Raw genomic sequence first — 27748 nt, 5'->3', positions numbered from 1 at the left:
GTAAATGTCAAGAAAAACACAGATGCCACTACACAGCTATGTGAATGCCCAAAATTAAAATAACAATACCAAGTTTTGACAAAGATGTGGAGCATCTGGAACCCTCATACCCTGCTGGTGGGAATATGAATGGCATAGCCAGATTGGAAAACAGTTTTTGAGTTCTGTAAAAAGCTAAATATACACCGTATCCTATAACCCAGCCTTTCCAGTCCTAAGTATTCATCTAAAAGAAATGAAAGACTTGTCATGAGTATTCACACTCATTTTACTTGTATTTGTCAAAACTGGAGACTACTCAAATGTCTTTCAGTAGGTGAATTGTTAAATTGTGGTATCTATATAATGGAATACTATTCAGCAATAAAAAGAAATGAACTATGATACACACAACATTATGGATGAAATTCAAAATAACTATGTTGAGTGAAAGAATCTGGTATATATTCTGTATTGTTCAATTTATATTAATTCTAGAAAATGTGAACAAATCTATAATGATAGAAAGCAGATCAGTGGTTACCTGGGTATAGAGAGGAGGAGGAGAGGAGCATAAGACAGGGAGGGACAGGAGATAGTGATTATAATAAGGCACAAGGAAACTTTGAGGTTATAGGTATGCTTGGTATTTGGATTGTGGCAATGGTTTCATAGTTGTGTACATATATCAAAACTTTATACATTTTATGCTTTAAATATGTGTAGTCTAGGGGCGCCTGGGTGGCTTAGTCAGTTAAGCGTCTGCCTTTGGCTCAGGTCATGATCCCAAGGTCCTGGGATAAGCCCCACGTTGGGCTCCCTGCTCAGCGGGGAGTCTGCTTCTCTCTCTGCCCCCCTTCACCCCTGTTCATGTTCACTCACTCTCTCTCATTCTTTCTCTCAAATAAAATCTTAAATAAAGAAATATGTGTAGTCTATTATATTTTGATTATATATCTCATAATTATCCCTTAACTATTATACTGTAATACCTTATACCATATTTTTATGTTATACCATAATTATAGCTTATATAATAGTTCCCCTTAAAGACAAAAGCACTGAGTTAGGTATAAAGTACAAGTCCAGATACATGGTTGTATTTAGAAACAAAATAAAATGCCAGGAATGTTAAAAATAAAAGAATAAAAAAGATAAATCAGGAAAAAAATTTTTGTATTCTTACCTCTAGACATTCACATAAAATTAATTCCCATTGCATTAAAGACATGAATGTTCCCTGAATTTATATGGAATTTCTACAATCAGTAACAGAAACAACCCAAATGAAAAGCAGGGAAACTCTTTGAACAGACAAATCACTGAAGAGTCAATACCAATGGCCAAACAACAGGAAAAGATACTCCTGCTCCCTGAAAAGCAAAGCCCCTCTGAGGTTTCATTGCAAAGGGAAGAGATGAGTGGAAAATGAGATCTGACAATACTTAGTATTGGTAAGGATGTGGAACAAAAACCTCTAGGCTACCCGTGCCTAACGACCAGCTACTGTGCTCCTAGGTATGCATCCTGGAGAAACTTGCCCTTGTTTCCACGGAAGTAACAAAAATATATAGTGGCATTATTTAATAACCAAAAATTGGAAATAATTGTCCAAAAGAAGGGAACTGATAATTCAACCGCATTCAAATAGAAATATTCATATAAGGGAATCAATATAAGTTTTTAAAAGTATAAACTAAATCTACACATTTTAACATGATTCTCACATAAAGTCAGTAAAAAAGCATTTTCCAGAAGGATGTATATAGTATACAATACTATATACAAGGAAGTTTATAAACATGCAAAACCCTACATGGTTGAAGGAACCATCAGATGGGAAAAAAAGGATTAAGGCACAATGAGAATGCTAATGCAGAAACTGGATTCTCAGGTGCGGTGGAGAAGCAAGACGCACCAGGGAAGGTGCAGGGACTGTTTTCTGGTCTTTAAGTTCTGTTTCTTAGACCACAGGGAAGGTACACAACAGGCACTCATCATACAATTCTACACATCCTGCTGTAATCTTAAATAATCCATCATAAAAGAAACAAGGTTATGGGGATTTATGGGGTAGAACCAACGCACTAAGAAGTTAGCAGGTTAAGAACAGAAACTGGACAGTGTCTCCCAAGGGCAGCAGACTTAGTCTCTGAGGGCAAATGCTATGCAGAATATTAGGCCAACCAACAAAAGCCCAAGAACGGGGAGATCAGAGAACTAGAAAAGGTGCTGGAAAAGAGATACCAGTGGAGAGTGGAATGAGGCTGCCAGGGAAGCCCTCTCTGGGTGAGCGGGATGGCATGGAAGGGAGGCCTGGAGAAAAGCCCTCCCCAAAAGTTGATGGGCTCTCTTTCCTCATCTGCTGAGCGCCTCACGGCCCAGTCTCCTCATCTGCCCACTGCTTCCCACTCACCTGGACAAAGGTCCAGAAGACATTCACTCTCCTCTCTCCAGGGCTCATCCCCTTGCTCCAGCTGTGTGATGAGTTTGGGTTTGGAAAAGGCAATTCCTACTCAAAGGGAAAGAAACCAAGGGGACCCTGGGTTAGTGATTTAAGAGGCTATGGCAGAACTCAGTCAACAGGCAAATGCAATAACCCAAAAGGGGGCAGGGAAGCAGAGGGTGCGCAAAGGCTCTCTGAGTGCTGAGAAATGATGACTAAAGGGAGGGGGGATCCCGGATCTAAAGGCAGTACACTAATTCTCCTCTGTGGTTAAGTGAATACTAGTATTCCCAAATTTGAGGTAAAATCACTTTGGAGGATGGGCCCAGCCTCAGAAAAGGCCTGGCAATTCAGTGTCAGACCATACCCTCCCAAAGACACCTTTACTCTTTCAACTCTACAGAATCCACACATTCTCTGGGGGTATAGAGAAAATACTATTTTTCTTTCTGAGCCAAAAGCATGGTGGCTGTTACATAAAATCTTAAGGTGCCCACAGGCAGTCTGAGACCTGAGACAAGCCGTCCTTACCCAGTGACACCAAGTGGCTGTAGTTCTCCAGCATCACATCCCGATACAGGGTCCTCTGAGCAGGACTCAGTAACTTCCACTCCTTCTGGGTGAAGGCCACAGCCACATCCCTGAAGGCCATTAATGCCTGAAACACAAACACATTCCTGCTCACCCAGAAGCCAGCCACATGCACTAGTCAACCTAACCTAAGCCACTAACCAGGGCCAAATCAGGAAGAATGCTAGTGTGGGGGCACCCTGGTGAGATTCACGGATCCTGCTTTTAACCCAAACTCTAGTGCCATGTGTTCAAGACTATTAATCCCCTTCTCACGTTGCTCATGGGTCTAATTAGGGGTCCTCTCCTTTCTTCTCTTGATCTTATGTCTATGATGCTGTCAAAAACACAGTTTTGATTACCTATAGAGTAAGTCTTGAAATCAGCTAGACCGATTCCTCCCACCTTATTCTTGATTTTAAAGGTTATTTTAGCTACTCTAAGACATGTCCTTTCCATATAAATTTTAGAATCTTAATATATATCTACCAAAAAAACCTTAGAATTTTGATAAGATTTGCATTAAACCTTTATATCAATTTGAGGAGACCTAACATCTTTACTATGTTGACTCTTCAAATCCACAAACATGGTATGTCTCTCCATTTACTGAGATGTTCTCTAATTTCTTTCATCAGCATTTTGTGGTTTTCAGCATACAAATCCATATGTTTTTTTTAGATTGACACCTAAGAACTTCTTTAAGTACTTCTAATGGTATTATATTTTTAATTTCAGCGACACTGTGTTCATTGCTAGGACATAGAGATACAACTGTCTCTATGTTTATCTTAAATCCTGCAGCCTGGCTGAACTCACTTAGCTCTGATTTTTTTCCCTCCTAGATTCCTTGAGATTTTCTACATAGACAAGCACGGCATCTGCATATAGGAACAGATTTATTTCTTCCCTTATATAAATCTGTATGCATTCTCTTTCCTCTTCTTGCTTTATTACATTACTTCTAGCATAATAAAGAATGAGTGGTGAAAGCAGACATCCTTGCTTTATTCTTGACCTAAGGAGGAAAGTGTTATGTCTCACAGCATTAAGAATACTATTCCAAAATGAGATGCCATGCCATACCCACTGGGATAGCTATTACCAAAGGAAAGGGAAAGAACAAGTTCTGGCAGGGTGTGGGGAGACACTGGAACCTTTGTGCATTTTTGGTGGGAAATGTAAAATGGTGTCGTTTCTGTGGAAGAGTCCACCAGCTCCTCAAACATTAAATGTACAACTGACCCTATGACCCAGCAATTCCACTCCTAGCTATGTACCACTTTATACTTGTACACCAACGTCCTTAATGGCATTATTCACAATAGCTCAAATGTCCCTCAAGAGATAAAGAAAATGTGCTTTTATTCAGCCATAAAAAGCAAGGAAATTCCGATACATTCTACATCGAGGATTAGCCTTGAAAATATTATCTAATTGAAATATGCCAGTCACAGGACAAAAAGTGTTTGATTTCACTTATAGCTGGTACACAGACCTTAGAGACAAAGTAAAATAGAGGTTACCAAGAGCTGGGAGGAGTGGGGAATGAGTCAGTTTTTAATGGACAGAGTTTCAGTTTGTGAAGATGAAACAGTGCTGGAGATGGAAAATGGGGATGGTTTCACAACAGTGTGAATGTACTTAATACCACTGAACTGTACATTTAAAATTGGTTAAAACAGTAAATTTTATGTTATGTATACATCAACAATAAAAAAAAAATGTTAGATAAGTGGCCAAGAAAGGCCTGACTGAGGAAAAAAAATTTTTATAGTTTTTTTTTGGTAGATGTCCCTACTCAAATAGAATTCCCCTGCATTCCTTTTGTTCTAAGACTTTTTTTTCCACCACAGTTATTGAATTCTGTGAGATAAATGCTTTTATTGCATCAACTGATACAATCATGTGGTTTTTTAGTCTGTTAATATGGTGGATTACACTAAGTTTCAAATATGGAACTAGTCTTACATTCCTAAAGTAAATTGCACTTGGTAATAGCACATAATTATTTTGATATCAATGTAATACCTTCTCCATAGAACGAATTGGGAAGTGTTTCCTCTTCTATTTTCTGGAAGAAATCATGTAGCACTGGTGTTAAGTCTTCTTTAAAGATCTGGCAGAATTCCACAGTAAAAACATCTGGGCCCATAGCGTTCTTCTGTAGGAATTTTTAGATTGCAAAGTAGACTTCATGATAGTTACAGAGCTGTTCAAATTACTCCAAATTGGGTGGGTTTTGGTAGTTTGTGTTTTTCAAGGAAGCAGTTCATTTCGTCTAAGTTGTGAGATTTATGGGTGAATATTCTTTTGGTGGTTTCAGAGTATGTAGTGATAGCCTTTATTTCATTCTCTCTTTTTTTTAAGATTTTATTTATTTGAGAGAAAGAGAGAGCATGAGATGGGGGAGAAGCAAACTCCCTGCTGAGCAGGGAGCCCAACACGGGACTCGATCCTGGGACTCTGGGATCATGACCTGAGCCAAAGGCAGATGCTTAACCGACTGAGCCACCCAGGCGGCCCTTTGTTTTGTTCTTGATATGGTGATTTGTGTCTACTCTTTTTTTTCTTAGTATTGTTAGAGGTTGTTTCAATGTTATTGTTTTCAGAAGAGTAGCTCTTTAACTGATTTTCTCTATTTATTTTCAGTTTCACTGATTTCTGCTTTTATCACTATTATTTCCTTCTATTTGTTTCCTCTGGGTTTATTTTGCTCTTATTTTTCTAGGTTCCTGAGGTAGAAGCTTATTGACTTGAGACTCTTCCTCTTTTCTAATACATATGTTCAGTGCCACAGGTTTTCCTCTGAGGACTGCTTTTGCTGTATTCCACATACTTGATATATTGTATTTTCTTCTCCATTCTCTTTCATGTATGTTTTTATTTCCCTTGAAACTTCATTTCTGATGCATGGATTATTTAAAAGCATGTACTTTATTTTGTAAGTGTTTATAGACTTTTCTGTCAACTTTCTCTTACTGATTTCAATTTTGATTCCACTGTGGTCAGAGAACACACCTCGTATCAGTTCTTTACTTTTGTTAAGGTAAACAAATTCTTATGTTTTATGGCCCAGGATAGGTCTATCTTGGTGTATGTTTTTGTGAGCATCTGAAAAGAATATGTATTCTGCTATTGTTGGGTAAAGTGTTCTGTAAAGATTAGATTCTGTGGTTGATGGTAATGACAGACTCTTACTGATTTGGGGTCTAATTTCCATCACTGTGAGATGCGTGTTGAAGTCTCCCAGTTGTTGATTTGTCTATTTCTCTTCACATATGGTGAAACTGTAATGTGATGCATACATATTAAGGATCACTGTCTTCCTGGAATTGACCATTTATCACCCTGTGTCTGGTAACTTTCCTTGCTCTGAAATCTGCCTTACTTGATTTAATAAAGCCACTCCAGCTTTCCTTTGATTAATGTTTGCATGTTTCTTTTTATCCTTTTAACTTGCCTATGTGATAATATCTGAAGTTTCATTTAGACAGAATACAGGGTTTGTTGTGTTTTTTTTTTTTTTTTTCTTAGTCTACTATGCCAGTCTGTCTCTTTTGGTTGGTGTATTTAGACCATTTTCTTTTTGCTTCGTTTTCTTTTACTGACTTCTTTTGGGTTACTTGGACTTTTTTTTTTTTTTTTTATAATTCTATTTTGATTTATCCAGTGCTTTCTGTGTATTTCTTTGTATAGCATTTTGTGTGTGTGTGTGTGTGTGAGTAAAGCGATAGAAGTTTATTAAATGAAGATATAGAAAAAGTTCTCAAGTGTGAGAGGGGTCCTGACAGGGTTGCCAACGAGGGCCTTTAGGCTTGGTCTTTTATAGAAAGCTAACCAGGGAACTTAAATCCTTTGAACATTTCTACTGATATCACCATTGAGCAAGGACTAGTGATAACACCTTCAATGGCTTACTTTCTTTTTAGGGTCTGGTTATTCTTTGTTGTTCATAGGTGATTATCATAAAAAAGACACCCACCCCCCACGCCTACAGCAGCGAGGTCCTAGGGCAGGGTGGTCCAGTTTATTCCTTTATCTCTGGTTTTCCCACACCTCCACATTTATGGGATTTCTGTGTTTGTACAGCATTTTTAGTGATTACTCTAGGAGCTACATTATGTACACATAACTAATCAGTCTACTGGTATCTTCATTTTCCAGTTTAATGAAGTATAGAAACTTTACCTCCCATTACATCCTCTTGCCCTTCTGGTAATTTTAAGTAGTTTTTTTCTACATATTTAGAATCACATCATACTGTGTAATAATTTTTGCTTCAACCATCAAAATTAGTTTGGAAAATTCATGTGTAAGAGGAGTGCCTCCTATATTTACCCCTATTTTTCCTGTGTTTTCTTTCTTCCTGATTGTGTCAGGGGTCCCCAAGACCACCCCCAGGTTTGATATTCACTAGGACTTGTAAGACTCATCATATAGTTTTGTACACATGGCTACAAAGGGATACAAAGCAAAAGAGAAATGGTACAAGACAAAGTCCAAAGGAAACCAGGAACAACCTCCCAAGAATCCTCTCCCAGTAGAGTAACAACATGACCCACTTAACTCCACCACCAAGGACTTGTGATAACGTGTGTTAAATGTTGTCTAACAAGGAAGCTCATTAGAGGCTCAGTGCCCAACTTTTTTAGTGGGGACTGGTCACACAGGCACTTTCAGCATAAACCCTAGTTTGCACACTTTTAGGCACAGTGAACCATTCTTATCAGTTCTGAGAATGGTGCTAACCCTCCAGAAATGCAAGATCCCAATGCCAGCCAAAGGATAATCTTGCAAGCAGGATTTCCTAAGAATAGCAGTCTCAAGCCTGTTATGTTAACTCTACTGCACACAGATGCTCCAAGGTTCCCTCTTTTATTGTTTCCTTGTTTATAAAATTGCCTCTGTCCACGCTCCTGGAGACAAATTCTGTTTTTCTCCATCTGAGAATGTCCAGATTTTCCCTTCATTCCTGAATGATATTTTTATTTGGTACAGGACTTGGGATTGACAGTTCCTTTCTTCCAGCACCTAAAGAACATCACACCACTTCCATCTAACTTCTGTGGTTTTTGATGAGACATCTACTACCATTCCAATAGCTTTTTCCTTGTAAGAAATGCATTTTCTTTGGTTGCTTTCAAGATGTTTCCTTCATTTTGGGTTTGTCATGTTTGGCATATGTTCAAGCTTTTTCAATCTGTATGTTTACATCTCTTGCCAAATTTGGGAAGTTTTCAGCCATTAATTCTTCTAATATTTTTTCAGCCTCTGCCTACCTTCACTTCTTTTTCCAGAACTACAATGACACAAATGTTATTTTGTTATATTCCCACAGTTTTTGAGGCTCTGTTCATTATTTTTTCCCAGTATATTTTCTCCCTGTTGTGCAGATTGGCTAATTTCTATTGTTCTATCTTCTAGTTCACTGATTTTTCTGTTACCTCTAATCTGCTAGTAAGCCCATCTACTGAGCTTTATCTTTCAGGTATGTATTTTTCAGTTCTGAAATTTCCATATACTTATTCACTGTATCTCTTATTTCTTCAGAGACTTTCTAATTTTTCATTTATTTCACATATTCTTTTTGTGTGGATGTCCAGTTGTCCAAGCACCATTGTATGGACTGTCCTTTCCCAGTTGAATGGTCTTGGCACCCTTGTCAAAAATCAATTGACCATGTATGTGAGGCTTTTTTCTCAGGCTCTCAGTTCTATTCCATTGATCTATGTATTTATTCTTATGTCAGTGAGAACCTATGTTGCCACTGTTTGTAGCTTGGTACTAAGTACTGAAATCAGGCAGTGTGACTCCTCCAAACTTGTTGTTTTGTAAGACTCAAGATCCCATGATATTCCGAATGAATTTTAGGATAGTCTCTTCTATTTCTGTAAAAAAAAAAAAAAAAAAGGCATGAAAGGTATTTTGATGGGGATTGTTTTGAATCTATAGATCACTTTGGGTAGTACTGTCATCTTAGCAATACTAAGTCTTCCAGTCTATAAGCATGCAAAGTCTTTCCATATACTTAGGTCTTCTTCAATTTCCGCAATATTTTATAGTTGTCAGTGAGCAAGTCTTTTGCCTCCTTGGTTAATTTATTGCTGAGTGTTTTCTTCTTTTAGATGCTATTATAAATTGGAATTTTATTGGAATTTATTCTTTGGGTTTTATTTTATTGGAACTTAAAAATATATATATTTCCTGTTTGGATAGTTTTTGAAAATATACTGAAATAAAACTGACTTTTTCTATGTTGATTTTGTATCCTGCAACTTTGCTAAATTTATTTCTTAGCTCTGACATTTTTTTATGTGTGTGGATTTTAAGGTTTTATGGATATGAGAGAATGTCTTCAGTGAAGAGATCATTTTACTTCTTTTCCAGTAGGATGCCTTTTCTTTTCTGCCTAATTATCCTAGCTAGAACTGCCAGTACTGTGTTGAACAGAAGTGGCAAAAGCTGACATCCTTATCTCAGATTTCGTGTTCTTCAGAAAAAAAGCATTCAGTCTTTCACCACTAACACTGATGTTAGTGTGGATTTTTCATATATGACCTTAATCATGTTGGGAAGTTCCCTTCTATTCCTAGTTTGCTGAGTGTTTTTTCATGAAAGGGGGTTCAGTTTTGTCACATGCTTTTTCTGCATTAGTTGAGATAATCATATGGTTTCATCCTGCATTCTCCTAATGTGGTATGTTACAGAATGGATTTTAATATGTTGAAACATTCTTGCATTCTGGGAGTAAATCTCACTTGCTTAAGAAGTACAACCCTTTTAATACGCTGAATTAGCTTTGGGCATATTTTGGTGAAGATTTTTGCATCTGTGCTCATAAGGGATATTAGCCTGTAATTTTCTTTTCTTGCAGCGTCTTTGTCCGAGACCTCTAGTATCAAAGTAATGCTGTCCTCATAGAATGAGTTAGGAAGTGTCTTAATATTTCAGAATAGAGGGCGCCTGGGTGGCTCAGTTGGTTAGGCGACTGCCTTCGGCTCGGGTCATGGTCCCGGGGTCCTGGGATCGAGTCCCGCATCGGGCTCCCTGCTCTGCGGGGAGCCTGCTTCTCCCTCTCCCACTCCCCCTGCTTGTGTTCCCTCTCTCGCTGTATCTCTCTAAAAAAAAAAAAAAAAAAAAAAAATTTCAGAATAGAGAAAGATTTTGTTAACTCTTCTTTTTATGTTTGGTAGAATTAACAAGTAAATCCATCTGGTTGTGAGCTGTTCTATGTTGGGAGAGTTTTTTTATTGATTTAATATCTACAGTATTCCTAGGTCTATTCAGAATCTGTTCTTTCCTGAGTCAGTTTAGATAAATTGTGCATTTCTAGAAACTTATCCATTTCACCTTGGGTAGCCAATTTGTTGGCATACAGCTGTTCTCTTACACTAACATTCCCTTATCACCCTTCTTACTTTAAAAAAAAAAAAAAGGACAGTAATGTCTCCAAGTTCATTTCTAATTTTAGTAATTTGAGTTTTTTGTTAGTCAATCTAGATAAGGGTTTGTCAATTTTGTTGATCTTTTTAAGGAACCAGCTTTAAGTTTTGTTGATTTCTCTATCATTTTTCTGTTCTCTATTTTAGCTCATCTTTGCTCTAACCTTTATTATTTCCTTCCTTCTTCTAGCTTGGGTTGTTTGCTCTTCTTAAATTGTGTAATTAGGTTGCTGATTTTAGATCTTTCTATTTTTTACATGATGCATCTATAGCTATGAAATTCCCTCTAAGCATTGCTTTTGCTGTATCCCATAATTTTAGTATGTCTAGTTTTCACTTCCATTTGTCTCAATGTATTTTCTACTTTCTCTTGTGATTTTTCTTCTTTGATAGAATGGTTGTTTGAGTGTGCTACTTAATTTCCACATATTTGTGAATTTTCCAGAGTTCCTTCTGCTGTTCATTTCTAGTTTTCATTCCACTGTGATCAGAAGTTACTTTGTATCATTTCAATCATTTCAAATTCATTAAGACTTACTTGTGGCCTAATATATGGTCTATCCTAGAAAATGTTTTAGGCACACGGGTGAAATATATATTTTGCTGTTGTTGGGCAGTGGTATGTGTGTGAGGTGTGTGAGGTGTGTGTGTGTGTGTGTGTATTAGTTGCAGCTGATATATAGTATAGTTCAAGTTGTGTATTTCCTTTGCTCTCCTGTCTGGCTACTCTATCCATTATAGAAAGTTGGGTATTGAAGTCTATACCCATTAGGTAGAACAAGTTTTTCTCTTCGAATCTGCCCATTTTTACTCCATGTATGTTGGTACTCTACTGCTAGGTATGCACATATTTATAATTGTTATATCTTCTCTCCATAATAAACCTGTTTTCAACATATGATATCCTTCTTAATCTTTTGTGACTTTTTAAAAATTGAAATATAATTGACATGCAGTATCCTCTTAGTTTCAGGTGTACATCATAGTGATTCAATATTTTTATACATTACAAATATAGCCCCACAATATCTAGTTACCATCTGTCACCAAAGTTATTACAGTATTGCTGACTATATTCCCTCTGCTATAGATTGCATCCCTGTGACTTACTTTATAACTGGAAATTTGTACCTCTTAATCCCCCCTTCACCTCTTTGGCCCACTCCTCAGCTCCTCCCCACTTGGGTAACTAATAGCTTCCTGTATCCATGAGCCTGTTTCTGTTTTGTTGTGTTTGTTTTTCAGATTCCACATACAAGTAAAATTGTACAGTATCTGTCTTCAACTTATTTCACTTGGCATATTACCCTCTAGGTCACCTCACCCATGTTGCCACAAACAGCAAGATCTCACTCTTTTCTTTATGGCTAATATTCCAGTGTGTGTGTGTGTGTGTGTGTGTGTGTACACTTCTTTATCCATTCATCTATTGATGGGCACTTAAGGTGCCTTCATACCTTGGCTTTTGTAAATAATGGTGCAATGAACAGAAGGGTGCATATATGCCTTTGAATGGGTGTTTTTGTTTTATATGGATAAATACTAGAAGTGGAATTGATGGACTGTGTGGTAGTTCTATTTTTACCTTTATGAAAAGTCTCCATACTGTTTTCCACAGTGGCTGTTTTCATTCCCACCAATAGTGCATGACACTTGTTATTTTTGATAAAAGCCAATCTGACTGGTACAAAGTAATATCTCATTATGATTTTTTATTTTTATTATTTTTTTAAAAAGATTATTTATTTATTTACTTACTTACTTATTTGAGAAAGAGAGCACAAGAAGGGGTAGGGCCAGAGGGAGAAGCAGACTCCCTGCCGAGCAGGGAGCCCAATGCAGGACTCGATCCCAGGACTCCAGGATCACATGACCTGAGCTGAAGGCAGTCGCTTAACCAACTGAGCCACCCAGGCACCCTCATTATGATTTTTTAAAAAGATTTATTTATTTTAGAGAAAGGGAGAGCATGCATGCAAGCGGAGGGAGGAGAAGAGGAAAAGAGAGAGAACCTCAAGCAGACTCCATGCTGAGTGCTCTAGTGTTCACTTTTCTTACAGTTTAGAGTTACTGTCTAGTGTCCTTTCATTTCAGACTGAAGCATTTTTTTGTAGAGCAGGTCTACTGTTAATGAGCTCTCTCCGTTTTTTTTAAGTCTGGAAACCTCTTAATTTTTCCTTCACTCTTGAAGGATAATTTACTGGATATAGAAATCTTAGTTGAGGGGCGCCTGGGTGGCTCAGTCGTTAAGCGTCTGCCTTCGGCTCAGGTCATGATTCCAGGGTGCTGGGATCGAGCCCTGCATCAGGCTCCCCGCTCTACAGGAAGCCTGCTTCTCCCTCTCCCACTCCCCCTGCTTGTGTTCCCTCTCTGTCTTTCTCTCTGTCAAATAAAGAAAACCTTAAAAAAAAAAAAAAAGAAATCTTAGTTGACAGTTTTTCTTCCAAGACCTTATATATGTCATCCTACTGACTGGTGGTCTCCATGGTTTCTGATGAGAAATGAGCTCTTAATCTTATTGAGGATTCCTTCCTTGTAGGTAACAAATACCTTCTTGCTGCTTTCAAAATTCTGTCTTGGTGTAGGGGTTTTGATAATTTTGACTATATGTCTGGGTGTGGATCTTTTTAAGTTTATCCTACTTGGAGTTTACTAAGCTTCTTTGACATATAGATTTGGGGGGCGGTTAAAATCATATTTGAGGAGTTTCTGGATATTTCTTAAATTTTTCTCTCCCTCCTTTCCTTCTGCAATTCCCACTATGTATATGTAAGTACATCCGTTGGTGTCTCACAGGTCTCTTAAGTTCTGTGCATTTTTCAGTGTTCTTTTTTTTCTGCTCCTCAGAGTGGATAATCTCAGTTGAAGTATTTTCAAATTCACTGACTATTTTGCCTACCTAAATATGCTGTTAAACCCCCATACCAAGTTTTTCACTTCCGTTGTACTTTACAGCTCCAGAAGTTCTGTATGACTCCTTTTTATAATCTCTTCATTGATATTCTCTATCTCTTCAAACATTGTTGGCCTACTTCCTTTAGTTCCATGTTCATGGTTTCCTTTAGCTCTTTGTGTGTATTCAATATAGTTGATAGGCAGGCAGTTTAAAATGCTGCAGCACTCTTCTGCCATAAAGTAGGAACTTCTTTCTTCACCAAATTTTCCACTTTTGACTAGGTTCCAAAGTTTGACAAAGGTAATTCTGGCAGATTTTAGCAGCTCATTAGTTGTTTTGCGGCAGGCACAGAGCCATGTATTTCCCTTACTCCATCATTTTGATGTCACAATGCAATTTCTTCTTCGACGTAAGGATCAGTGAAGAAATGTGTTGTTTAGTTTCTAAATATTTGAGACTTACTTAGATAACTTATTATTGGTTTCTAATTTGACTGGAATCTCAGAATATAAGCTGTATCTTTAAACCCCTTCAAATTCACTAAGTCTCTCTTGCTGAACATACTTGAAAAAATGTATATTCTGCAGGTGCACAGTACAGTGTTCTATAACTGTTGATCAAGATGATGTAGTTGCTAGTTTTCTTTACATCATATATGTCTTTACTGACTTTTTACCTACTTGTTCTATCAATTGCTCAGAGGAGATTAAATTACCTGTAATAGTATAATTTCCATTTTCTCCCTTTAATTCTGTCAATTATTTTAAAGCTTTGTTATTAGACACATACATACATTACTGCTATGTCTTCCTGCTAAAGTGACTCTTCTATCATTCTGAAATGGTTTTCTTTCCCCTTGTCTTGAAGTTCATTTTATCTGATATTACGACATTTTCCTTTTCCACATTGAGCATAGTTAAGACAGAGACTTTAAAGTCCTTATCTGATCATTTCATCCATAGGGTAAATTATGGTATGTGAATTATACCTCAAAAAAAAAAATTTGAAAGATGGCTAAGATTCAGAATAATCAAGAAAAGAGTAGAGGGCTAAGAATCTAAATGAAGCATGTAGGGAGGCAGGGAACACAGATGCCATGAGCAGAGGAAGAGAAGGGAGAAGTCCATGATGTGGGTGAGAAGCACCTGGCAGGAGGGAAAAGTAGCTAGTGGTAGAACAGAAAGCAGAGGTGTTGCAGTATCCTGTGGATGGTTTTGAAAGCAGACAAAAAGAACACAGACACTCTACTACAGAGTTGTAGCTTCTACAATTTAAAATACTCATGTCTTCTCACTTGGTCATATTTTGTGGTGAGAAAAACTGTCAGACTAAAATTCATTTCATGAACAAAATTTCCCACAGAAATAGGTTCTCAAGGGGTGCCAGGATGGCTCATTTGGTTGGGTATCCCACTCTTGATTTCAGCTCAGGTCGTGATTTCAGAGTTGTGGGATTGAGCCCCATATGAGGCTCTGCACTCAGTGGGGAGCCTGCTTGAGAGTTTCCCCTCCCCCGGCTTGGGTATTCTCTCTCTCGCCCTCTCTCTCTCAAATAAATGAAACTTAAAAAAAAAAAAAAAAGAAAGAAATAGGTTCTCAAACATTGGGAACAAGTTAAATTCGTAATGACTGAGAAATAGTGGGATGGGATAGTGAAAATCCATGAATGTTTTTAACCTGCAAAGAGTCATAGATTTGAATGTGAATGTAGGTGGTGTCTTCATCTTTTTTTTATTATTATGTTCAGTTAGCCAACATAAAGTACATCATTAGTTTTTGATGTAGTGTTCAATGATTCATTAAATTGCATATAACACCCAGTGTTCATCACAACACATGCCCTTCTTAATACCTATCACCTGGTTACCCCCTCCCTCCACCCCCCTCCCTTCTGAAACCCTCAGTTTGTTTCCCCGAGTCCAGAGTCTCTCATGGTTTGTCTCCCTCTCTGATTTCTTCCCATTCAGTTTTCCCTCCCTTCCCCTGTGGTCCTCCATGCTATTCCTTATGTTCCACATATGAGTGAAACTATATGATAATTGTCTTTCTCTGCTTAACTTATTTCACTTAAGCATAATCCCCTCCAGTTCCATCCATGTTGACGCAAATGACAGGTATTCATCTTTTCTGCTGTCTGAGTAATATTCCATTATATATATGAACCACCTCTTCTTTATCCATTCATCTGTTGAAGGACATCTCGGCTCCTTCCACATTTGGGCTATTGTGGACGTTGCTGTGCAGGTGCCCCTTCTTTTCACTACATCTGTATCTTTGGCATAAATACCTAGTAGTGCAATTGCTGGGTCGTAGGGTAGCTCTATTTTTAACTTCTTGAGGCACGTCCGTACTGTTTTCCAGAGTGGCTGTACCAACTTGCATTCCCACCAACAGTGTAAGAGGGTTCCCCTTTCTGCACATCCTCGCCAACATTTGTTGTTTCCTCTTTTGTTAATTTTTGCCATTCTAACTGGTGTAAGGTGGTATCTCATTGTGGTTTTGATTTTTATTTCCCCGATGGCTAGTGATGTTGAATATTTTTTCATGTGTCTGTTAGCCATTTGTATGTCTTCTTTGGAGAAGTGTCTGTTCATTTCTTCTGCTCATTTCTTGACTGGATTATTTGTTTTTTAGGTGTTGAGTTTGATAAGCTCTTTATAGATTTTGGATACCAGCCCTTTATCTGAAATGTCATTTACAAATATATTCTCTCATTCTGTAGGTTGCCTCTTAGTTTTATTGACTGTTTCCTTTGCTATGCAGAAGCTTTTTATCTTGATGAAGTCCCAAAAGTTCATTTTTGCTTTTGTTTCCCTTGCCTTTAGAGACATGTCTTGAAAGAAGTCTCTGTGGTCAATGTCGAAGAAGTTACTGCCTATGTTCTCCTCTAGGATTCTGATGGATTCCTGGGTTTCTTCATCTTTAAAGATCTGATACTGGGGTAGTCACTAGTTTTAATACAATTTTATCATTAAGATCTATCAAAAATGTGCATAGACCAAAGATATTAAGTTCCAATAACAGGAATAAATGAAATGTCCATCAACTGATGAATGAAAAAACAAAATGTCATATATCCATACAATAGAATGCTATTCAACCATGAAAAGGAATGAAATATTATTGATTTGGGCTACAACATGAATGAACCTTGAAAATATTATGCTAAGTGAAAGAAAACAGACACAAAAACCACATATTATGATTCCATTTATAGGAAATACCCAGAATAACCAAATTTATAGAGACAGAATATAGATGAGCACTCACCAGAGGTTGGGAGAGGGGAGAAAAGAGAGTGACTCCTAATGGGTGTGGGGTTTCTTTGGGGGTTACAAAAACATTATGGAATTAGACAGGGGCGAGTGTTGCACAACTTTGTGAATATACTAAAATCTACAAACTGTACACTTTAAAATGGTGAATTTTATTGGATGTGAATTATACCTCAATAAAGGAACTTTTAAATGCTTAATTCCAATGATAGGTAAACACCTAAGTAAGTTGGGAGTCTTATAAGAATGGAGGCTGTGCTGTGGATATCATTGTTGACCAAATGCTCCTTCACACAGCAGACATTCAAAACGATTTTTTAAGATTAATAATGAAAGAGTGCTAATTTCTTACCAGTTAACAACCTCTAGGTCCAGCCCTCATCTAGGTCACAACCCTAAAGCATATTCCAATTTCTTTTGTATCAGGCCAAACTCCTTCGACATGCCTAAATACCATGTGTATATATGGTCAACAATATATTCAATTAAAATATAGGTCAAAAGATTTTATATAATTCAGATCAGATACATACCAAAGGAAAAAAAAAAGATATATATCAAAGTATATGGAAATGCAATTTAAAGATTCCTAAAACATGTAATTTCTATGCCTCAAATAACAAAAAGCAAAACAAAGAAACCCCTTTGTTCTTTCATTCTTTCAAAAAAAAGTTAAGGGGCGCCTGGGTGGCTCAGTCGTTAAGCGTCTACCTTCGGCTCAGGTCATGATCCCAGGGTCCTGGGATCGAGCCCTGCATCGGGCTCCCTGCTTGGGAAGCCTGCTTCTCCCCCTTCCACTCCCCCTGCTTGTGTTCCCTCTCTCGCTGTGTCTCTCTCTGTCAAATAAATAAATAAAATCTTAAAAAAAAAGTTAAGATTGTATGGGGCTCCTGTGTGGCTCAGTTGGTTAAGCATCCAACTCTTGATTTCAGCTCAGGTCATGATCTCAGGGTTGTGGGACTCAGCCCCACACCAGGCTTCATGCTGGGTGTAGAGCCTGCTTAAGATTCTCTCTCTCCCTCTCCCTCTGCCCCTCCTCTAAAAAAAAAAAAACAAAAAAAAGTTCAGACTGTGGTCCCTTTATGAAACAAGTAGGTTTGGATGCCTGACACTCTTCCAGGTATGGAAACTTCATCTTAAAAAACTAAACCCTTCAGATATTTATGCCCTCACATCAATTTTTCACAAGGAAATGAATAAAAGAAAAAATATATATTGAGAGATACTGGTCACAGACAGGATGAGATACAGGGTGTGCTAAGGATCCCACAGGAAGTGGCAGAGTAGGGACAGAAAAAGTGAGCCAGTGCTACATTCCATTTTGGCCAAGAATGCTGCTCTATTAACATCATAAATGGTAAAATGAAACATATAAAAGTTTTCTCTCTTACCTAAGTAACACTCTGAGTTGCATGCACTACACAAACATTTTCCCTCAAAGGTATAAAATATTTGACAACTGAGGGACACACAGCTCTCAATGGCTCTGATAACCAATCATTTTTAACTTGTACAGTAAGAGACAAATATCCACCATATGAGCCCAGTATTAAGATCAAGTTCAGATCTTCTTGTAAAAAAATTCTACACTTGATATGACAGGCAATTAAAAACTGAATATAACTGACACTATTTTGTGTAACTGATATAAGCAACACAAAAGTATCCCACCTGGTATGTATTTAGGTGGTTAGTAAATGTTAATTTTATCCAATTATGTAAAACTCACATCCTGCCTAATCTTGGGGATTAGAAAATCTTTCCTTTAGAACATATATTCACTCAGTTACAGTTGACCTTTGATCAACAGGGGGGTTAGGGCTGCCGACCCACCATACAGTCAAAAATCTGTATAACTTTTCACTCCCCAAAAACTTAACTAATAGCCTACAATTAACCAGAAACTTCACTGATAACATAAACAGTCAGTGAACATATATTTTGTATGCTGTGTATTACATACTATAATCCTACAATAAAGCTAGAGAAAAAAAAGTATTATTAAGAAATTCATGAGAAAAATACATTTATAGTACTGTCCTATATTTACTGAAAAAAATCCACACGTAAATGGACCCACACAGTTCAAATCCATGTTGTTCAAGGATCAACTATACTGTTTATTTCCTAATCCTTGATTTCAACATGGCGAAATCCTTCTCAAAATCCTTCAAAATCCAGTTTACTCCCAAGTTCAAGCCCACAGTCCTCAACCTAGCTTTCCAGATTCTGGCTGAACTGTCCATCCAGGCTCAGAGCAGGTGAAGGCAAAGCCTTCAGGGGCCAGGAAAATAATAGGTGAGTGAATCAGACTCCTCGGCCTATTCTCAGAGAAACTGGCAATCCAGACCTTCAGACATAATCTTCCAATTTCTAAGTGTGGAAAACTCATTTAAATATAAAGTACAGGGGGCGCCTGGGTGGCTCATTCAGTTAAGCATCTGCCTTCGAGCCCTCTGTTGGGCTCTCTGCTCAGCAGGGAGTCTGCTTCTCCCTTTCCTTCTGTGCTTTCTCTCACTCTCTCTCTCAAGTAAAATAAAATCTTAAAAATATATATATATAGCACAGGACTGACCAAACTAAACGTATCCACAAGTTACACACAAGCAGACAGCAGGTCAGCATCCTCACCACTACACAGAGAAAACTGATGTGACCAAAGGCCACTGGCTGCTCCAAGCTTTCCAAATGGTGAGGGACAGGCTGCCAGTCACCCAGTTTCTGAGATGCACTAGACTTCCTGTCACACTCCTACTGGAAGTTCTTCAACTTCCCAAGTCCATCAGGGGCAGCTCAGGCAGCTCTGTAAAGAGCTTTCTTCTGAAAGCCTTCCTTCACTTTTTTATGCCCTGGGAATTACTGGGCACATAAGCATGAATGTCCTGTATCTGTATTTTACTTGTGTTGATTACAGTTCACTACTTGGTGAATGCCTAAGTCATGAATGGAACAGAGGAGTCTGAGAAAAGACTCTGGGTAAGGTGGGCCACACCTCCAAAATCAGGGCTAGATATGACCTAACACCACAAGGGCAGCTCTAGGACAAGGAAAGGCAATGAGTCCATCCTACAAGAGCTAGGAAAAAACTTCAGGACTCACCTCATCCCTGGTTGTCAGGAGCCCTGGGGCCATATTCCTGGTCAGGTGAGTGCTCTTCCTAGAGAAGAGTCAAGTTGCAGGGCAGAGCTGGGGAAAGAGAACAGAAGTAAGGGGGCGCTTGGGAGAAGTACCCTTCCATTAGCCTCCCAGTACAGCACGGGTGAGTGGAGATAAGGAAGGCAGGTTGCAGGAGGCATCAGAGCTGCCCATTCTTAACCAGTGTCCAAAAAAAAAAAAAAAAAAGGCCCCCACAGCCAGATCAGCAACAGGCTGTCTCAATCCCCAGTTGAGAATTGAAGCCTTCAGCCCCCTGCAGGTAGATGAGACTTTTCTCACTGTGGGGACTCTATTAAGAGGGAAAGGGCCTCAGAGTACCCAAAGGAGGGCACTCACACTGAGAGCCAAAGTCACCTCTCAGAGGGAAACAGAAATGAAATTCCCCATCCACATCTGCCCTGAAGCCAAAGGACAAGTCCCAGGAAATCCAAACAGAAAGAGTGCTACAGGTCTCCAACAGAATGTAGATTTGGGAGGGGGGGCCATGAAGCAGGGTGGGTGCCATCATTGTGGCTGCCCCTCTCACTTAAATGTCCAAGATTGAGTTCCCGAGATTTTAAATGTGACTTGAGATTTAAAAAGGTGCAGTCAGCAAATGGCACAGGTCTTCAACAAGCCAATGTCATGAAGAAATGAAGAGGGGAGACTTTCAGGGGTGCCTGGGTGGCTCAGTCGTTAAGCATCTGCCTTCGGCTCAGGTCATGATCCCAGGGTTCTGGGATTGAGCCCCACATCAGGCTCCCTACTCCATGGGAAGCCTGCTTCTCCCTCTCCCACTCCCCCCTGCTTGTGTTCCCTCTCTCACTGTGTCTCTGTCAAATAAATAAATAAAAAATAAAAAATAAAAAAAAGAGGGGAGACTTTCCTTCACACAAAGACTAGATAACCATTCTTCAGATGTGAGTATACGCTTCGCACAAATGAACTAGAAAGTATTTTGGGGATTACAAAGGACAATTCAAGATGAACTGGGTGTTACAGAACTATTGTGAACACTGTTAGCTGTGATCATGATATTCTGCACATGGGGAAAACAAGTTGTTTTTAAGAAATGGTGAAGTAATGGGGTGCCTGGGTGGCTCAGTTGGTTAAGCAACTGCCTTCGGCTCAGGTCATGATCCTGGAGTCCCTGGATCGAGTCCCGCATCGGGCTCCCTGCTCAGCGGGGAGTCTGCTTCTCCCTCTGACCCTCCCCCCTCTCATGTGCTCTCTCTCTCAAATAAATAAATAAAATCTTTAAAAAAAAAAAAAAAGAAATGGTGAAGTACTGAGGGGTGAAATGACATGTGTGTAATCATTTTAAAATGTGAAACTTTCAATAAGTTAACAGCATAAAAAAGAGAGCACTTGTGGAATAAAAGGGGGCTTTAGAGACCCAGCAACCAAATGCAATGTGTGGACACTGTTTTAGCAGTTTTGAGCAATCCAGGAAATAAGAACACTGGCTGGATGTTAGAGAACAGTAAAGAAGTAACATTAATTTTGTCAGGCTCAGGTTAAGAACAGGCTGTGCTGGGGGCGCCTGGGTGGCTCAGTCGTTAAGCGTCTGCCTTCGGCTCAGGTCATGATCCTGGGGTCCTGGGATCGAGTCCCACATCGGACTCCCTGCTTGGCAGGAAGCCTGCCTCTCCCGCTCCCCCTGCTTGTGTTCCTGCTCTAGCTATCTCTCTCTCTGTCAAATAAATAAATAAAATCTTTAAAAAAAAAAAAAAAAGAACAGGCTGTGCTGACGGCCTCTGCAGATAACTGTGGCTGTGCTTAAAGAAAGAGTGGAAAGAAAAGCCACGACTCATATACCCTGCTTAGTGCTGAGAAAGCAGAAAGCAGTGCTGACCCTGAAGAACAAGAACAAAGCAAGGATGTCCCCTCTCACCTCTCCTATGAACATCACACTGGAAATACTAGTTAATATAAGAACATAAGAAAAGAAATAAAAGGTACACAGATTGGGAAGGAAGAAACAATACTATCTTTGTCTGCAGATGACCTGATTGACTATTTAGAAAATACCAAAGATTCAACCAGAAATTTCTGACACTAACAAATGAGTATATCAAAGCTGCAGGATACAAGGTTAATATACAAAAATCAATTGCTGGGGCACCTGGGTTGCTCAGTCAGTTAAGTGTCTGCCTTCAGCTCAGGTCATGATCCCAGGGTCTTGGGATGGAGCCCCACATCAGGCTCCCTGCTCAGCAGAAAGCCTGCCTCTCCCTCTCCCTCTGCTGCTCTGAGCCAGAGTAGCAATATATAAATTGGACAAAAGCAAGACCCATCTATATGTTGTCCACAAGAGCCTCATTTCAGAATGAAAGACACATGCAGAGTGAAAGTTAAGGGATGGAAAGGCACTTACTATGCAAACAGAAATAAGAGAGCCAGAGTAGTAATATATAAATTGGACAAAAGAGACTGGACACTATATAATCATAAAGGGAACAATCCAACAAAAAGATATAATAATTTTAAATATTTGTGACCCAACATGGGAGCACCTAAATACATAAAGCAGCTAATAACATGCGTGCTCTCTCTCTCTAATAAATAAAATCTTAAAAAAATAAATAAGGCCATGATTTTCAAAAGCAGGAAACATAGCTGACTTTCCTAACACAGAGAAACAGACAAGAGTTAGACAAAATGAAGAGACAGAGGAATATGTCCCACATGAAAGAACAGAACAAAATCACAGCAAAAGAGCTAAACTAAATGGTAGTAAGTAATATGCCTCATAGAGAATTTAAAGTAATGGTCATAAAAATACTCACTGGCCTTGAGAAAAGACTGGAGGACCTCAATGAGACCCTTGACAGACATAGAAAACACAAAAAAAACTAATCAGAGATGAAGAACTTAATAACAAATTAAAAATACACCAGAGGGATTAAATAGTAGACTAGAGAAAGCAGAAGAATAAATCAATGACCTAGAGGACAGAGGGATGGAAAGCAATCAAGCTGAACAGGAAAGAGAAAAAATAGTAATAAAAAATGAAAACAGACTTAGAAAACTCAGCAACACCATCAAGAGTAGTAACATTTGCATTATAGGGATCCCAGAAGAAGAGAGAGAAAAGGGAGCAGAAAATTTATTTGAAGAAATAATGGCTGAAAACTTCCTGAATCTGGGGGAGGAAAGAGAAATCCAGATCCAGTAGGCACAGAGAGTTTCCCACAAAATAAACCCAAGGAGGTCCACACCAAAACACATAGTAATTAAAATGGCAAAAAGCAGTGATAAAGAGAGAATTTTAAAAGCATCAAGAAAAAAGAAAACAGTTACATGTAAGGAAACCCCATAAGGCTATCAGCTGATTTTTCAGCAGAAACTCTGAGGCCAGAGAGAGTGCCATGTTATATTCAAAGTGCTAAAAGGAAAAAATCTGCAACTAAGAATACTCTATCTGGCAAGGCTATCATTCAGAATAAAAGGAGCAATAAAGAGTTTACCAGACAGGGGCGCCTGGGTGGCTCAGTTGGTTAAGTGACTGCCTTCAGCTCAGGTCATGATCCTGGAGTCCCGGGATCAAGTCCCACATCGGGCTCCCTGTTTAGCAGGGAGTCTGCTTCTCCCTCTGACCCTCACCCCTCTCATTCTCTCTCTCTCTGTCATTCTCTCTCAAAAATAAAATTTAAAGAATATATATTTTAAAGAGTTTACCAGACAAACAAAAGTTAAAGAAATTCATGACCACTAAACCAGCCCTACAAGAAATGTTAAAGGGGACTTTATGAATGGACACAAAAGACCAAAAAAATCAGCCAAGAGAGGGGCGCCTGGGTGGCTCAGTTGGTTGAGCATCCAACTCTTGATTTCAGTTCAGGTCATGAGATTGGGTCCTGCATCGGATCTTGCACTCAGTGCAGAGTCTGCCTGTCCCTCTCCCTCTGCTCCTCCCCCCCAACTGGCACACTCTCTCTCACTCCCTCTCAAATAAATAAAAATAAAATCTTTAAAAAACATCAGTCAAGGGATTCACAAAATAAAAGGATGTAAACTATGACACCATATACCTAAAACATGGCAGGAAGAGGAAAAAAGAATGGGTTCAAACTTAAGTGACCATCAACTTACATCAAAAACTAATGATGTATTATAAGTTGAATAATTGAACATAAAAAATAAACAAAATAAAGTGCTATATACATAAGATATTATATATAAACCTAACAGTAATCACAAATAAAAATAACAGATAAGCAAAAGACAAAGAGAAAGTAATCCAAGTATATCACTAAAGAAAGCCAACAAACTGTTAAGAGACAAAAAGAAAAAGGAACAGACAAGAACTACAAAAACACCGTAAAAGAAGTAACAAAATGGCAATAAATACATACTTAATAATAATCACCTTGAATGTAAATGTGCTAAATATAACAATCAAAAGACACAGGGTGCCATTATGGATAAAAAAGAAAGACCCATCTATATGTTGTCCACAAGAGCCTCACTTCAGAACCAAAGACACATGCAGACTGAAAGTTAAGGGATGGAAAGGCACTTATTATGCAAATGGAAATAAGAGAGCCAGAGTAGCAATATATAAATTGGACAAAAGAGACTGGACACTATATAATCATAAAGGGAACAATCCAACAAATAGATATAATAATTTTAAATATTTGTGACCCCACATGGGAACACCCAAATACATAAAGCAGCTAATAATAAACATAAAGGAAATAATCAATAATAGTAAAATAAGAGTAGGGGACCTTAACACCCCACCTACATCAACAGATAGATCATCCAAACAGAAAATCAACAAGGAATCAGTGGCTTTCAATGACAAATTTGGCCAGATGGCTCTAGCAGATATATTCAGAACACTCCAACCTAAAACAGAATACACATTCTTTTCAAGTGCACATGGAACAGTCTCCAAAAGAAATCACATTAGGCCACAAAACAAGTCTCAACAAATTCAAGAAGATCAAAATCATACCATGCATCTTTTCAGACCACAACACTATGAAACTAGAAATCAACCACAAGAAAAAATCTGGAAAGAGCACAAATACATGGAGGTTAAATAACATGCTACTAAATAATGAATGGGTCCACCAGGAAATCAAAGAAGAAATAGAAAAAAACAAATGGAAATAAGTGAAAATAAAAACACAATGGTTCAGACTTTGGGAAACAGCAAAGGTGGTCCTAAGAGGGAATTATATAGCAATATAGGCCTACCTCATCACAAACCTTACCTTACACCTAAAGGAGCTAGAAAAAGAACAAACAAAACCCAAAGCCAGTAGAAGGAAAGAAATAATAAAGATTAGAGCAGAAATAAATGAAATAGAAGCTACAAAACCAAACCAAACAAGCAAAAATCCCAATAGGACAGATCAATGAAACCAGCATCTGGTTCCTTGGAAAACTAACTAAATAAATAAAGTTGATAAAAAGTAGACTGCTCAAAAAAAAAAAAAAGAGTAGACTCAAATAAAATCAGAAAGAGGAGAGAAAGAACAACTGACACCACAGAAATTAGGATTAAAAGAAAATATTATGAAAAATCGTTTGCCAAGAAGTTGGGACAACCCAGAAGAACTGGACAAATTCCTAGAAACATATAGCCTCCCAAAACTGAAGCAGGAAGAAATAGAAAATTTGAACATTGTGATTACCAGCAGTGAAACTGAATCACTAATTAAAAACCTCCCAACCAACAAAAGTCCAGGACCGAATTCTACCAAACATTTAAAGGACAATAAATAACTATTCTTCTCAAACTATTTCAAAAATAGAAGAGGAAGGAAGCTTCCAAATTCATTTATGAGGCCCAATTTACCCTGATACCAAAACCAGATAAAGACACCATAAAAAAAAAAAAAGAGAGAGAGAGAGAGAACTACAGACCAGTATCTCTAATGAACATAGATGCAAAAAATATTAGCAAACCAAATCCAACGATACATTACAAAAATCATTCACAATAATTAAGTGGGATTTATTCCTGGGCTGCAAAGGTGGTTCAGTATTCACAAATCAATCGACATAATATATTACAAGAGAAAGCACAAAAACCATATGATCATCTCAATAGATGCAAAAAAAAGCTTCTGACAAAGAACGACATCCATTCATGATAAAAACCCTGATCAATACAGGTTCAGAGGGAACATACCTCAACATAATAAAGGCCATATATGAAAAACCCACAGCTAACATCATACTTAATAGTGAAAAACTGAAAGCTTTTCCCCTAAGATCAAAAATAAGACAAGGATGTCCACCCTCACCACTTTTATTCAACATGATACTGGAAGTCCTAGCCACAGCAATTGGACAAGAAATAACAGGCATCCAAATTGGTAAGGAAGAAGTAAAACTTGCACTACTTGCAGATGACCCTAAAGACTCCACAAAACAAACAACACTAGCAGTACTGATAAATGAATTCAATATGGTTACAGGATACAAAATCAATCTACAGAAATCCGTTGCATTGCATTTCTATACACTAATAACAAAGTAACAGAAACAAAAATTAAGAAAACAATCCCATTTACAATTGCCTGAAAAATAATAAAACCTAAGGAATAAACTAAACCAAGGAAGTAAAAAAACCTGTACTCTGAAAACTATAAAACACTGACGAAATTAAAGATGACACAAATGGGAAGATATTCTATGCTCATTGATCAGAAGAACAATCATTGTTAAAATGTCCACACTAGAGGAGGAGGGGGGAAAGATGGCGGAGGAGTAGGGGACCCTACTTCAAGTGGTCCCCGGAATTGAGCTGGATATCTACCAGACCACTCTGAACACCCACGAAACCAGCCTGAGATGTAAGAAGATCTGGATCTCTACAAACAGAATATCGCAGGTGGTTGGTTTCAAGGTACGAAGCGGGGAGCCGTGATTCTGCGGGCAGATATCGGAGGGTAAACGGCAGCGGGAGGGTGCCTGGCCGTGGGAATCCTACACCGCCGGTGAGCGACAGCCTCGCGTGCTGTGGACAGGGCACAAACTCGCAGACCGGTAGTGGCGGGGAAAGGACTTTAGGGCAGCCCCCGGGGAGGAATCCCGGAGCAGCGGGGTCGCACATTCAATCTGGGAGCAGCTGGCGGTTTTAGAAGCACAAAGGGCAGAGACGTGCCCCAACCTGGAGGCAGGACTGGGGGCGCGGAGGGGCGCACAACCCAGGACGCTGCAGTTTACAGCAGCACAGACAGAAACGGAGACAGTGTGGCCTGGAGAGCTCACTGAAGAACAAACTATGGTCTCTCTGCTCTGAGGTAGAGGGTTGGAAACGGTCTCTTCTACTCTAACTCGCGGAAGAGACGTGGAAAGCCACCAGAGAACAAAAGCCCCCAAAACTGATTCCCGCTGAGCTCATCCCCCGCCACAGGGGGGCAGGGCAAATCCGCCCAAACAGGGTTGCCTGAGTAAACGTGCAGCAGGCCCCTCCCGCAGAAGACAGGCTGGGAAAACAAGAGGCCAGCAACACTAAGGCCCCTATAAAACAGGTGCACCTTGCTTGGGTTCTGGTCAAGAATTTGGACTCTATATATTCCCTCAAACACCCATCAACAGAATGACTAGGAGGAGGAGCCCCCAAAATAGAAAAGACTCAGAGATTATGACTTATGCTGCAGATTTACAAATGGATGCAGATATAACCAAGATGTCAGAGATGGAATTCAGGCTAGCAATTGGGAAGACAATGGCTAGAATGGAGAAATCAATTAATGGCAACATAGAGTCTCTAAGGGCAGAAATGAAAGGTGAATTGGCAGAACTTAAAAATGCTATCAATGAGATCCAATCCAATCTAGATAATCTAACAGCTTGGGTAACTGAGGCAGAAGAACGAATAAGCGACCTGAAAGACAATATAATAGACAAAAAGGGAAAAGAGGAGGCCAGGGAAAAACAACTCAGAACCCATGAAAATAGAATCAGAGAAATAAGTGATACCATGAAGCATTCCAATGTCAGAATAATTGGAATCCCAGAGGGAGTGGAGAGAG

The 27748-nt window shown here is 38.8% G+C and overlaps 1 protein-coding gene across 4 annotated transcripts in view; it reads right to left on the bottom strand.

Annotated features, from left to right (window-relative positions):
- Nucleotides 1-27748, bottom strand: part of ZNF169 (zinc finger protein 169) — a 125419-nt gene that overhangs the window by 11610 nt on the left and 86061 nt on the right. For 2 of the 4 annotated variants that reach the window (XM_081802726.1, XM_031028255.2), the window contains 3 exons: nucleotides 19710-19796; nucleotides 2957-3083; nucleotides 2396-2491 (listed from right to left, as the gene is read on the bottom strand). In XM_081802726.1, the coding sequence (XP_081658852.1) occupies nucleotides 2396-2491; nucleotides 2957-3083; nucleotides 19710-19742 (256 nt within the window). In that variant the 5' untranslated portion in view covers nucleotides 19743-19796. Of the gene's footprint in view, nucleotides 1-2395; nucleotides 2492-2956; nucleotides 3084-5026; nucleotides 8887-19709; nucleotides 19797-27748 lie in introns of those variants that run through there. The other 2 variants (XM_031028257.2, XM_081802727.1) reach the window with 2 other exon arrangements.

Source organism: Leptonychotes weddellii, chromosome 14 (assembly GCF_054177405.1).
Source record: "Leptonychotes weddellii isolate Sample4059 chromosome 14, ASM5417740v2, whole genome shotgun sequence".
NCBI lineage: Eukaryota > Metazoa > Chordata > Mammalia > Carnivora > Phocidae > Leptonychotes > Leptonychotes weddellii.
The sequence above is the reverse complement of the archived record's forward strand: the minus strand, read 5'-3'. Positions and strand labels throughout refer to the sequence as shown.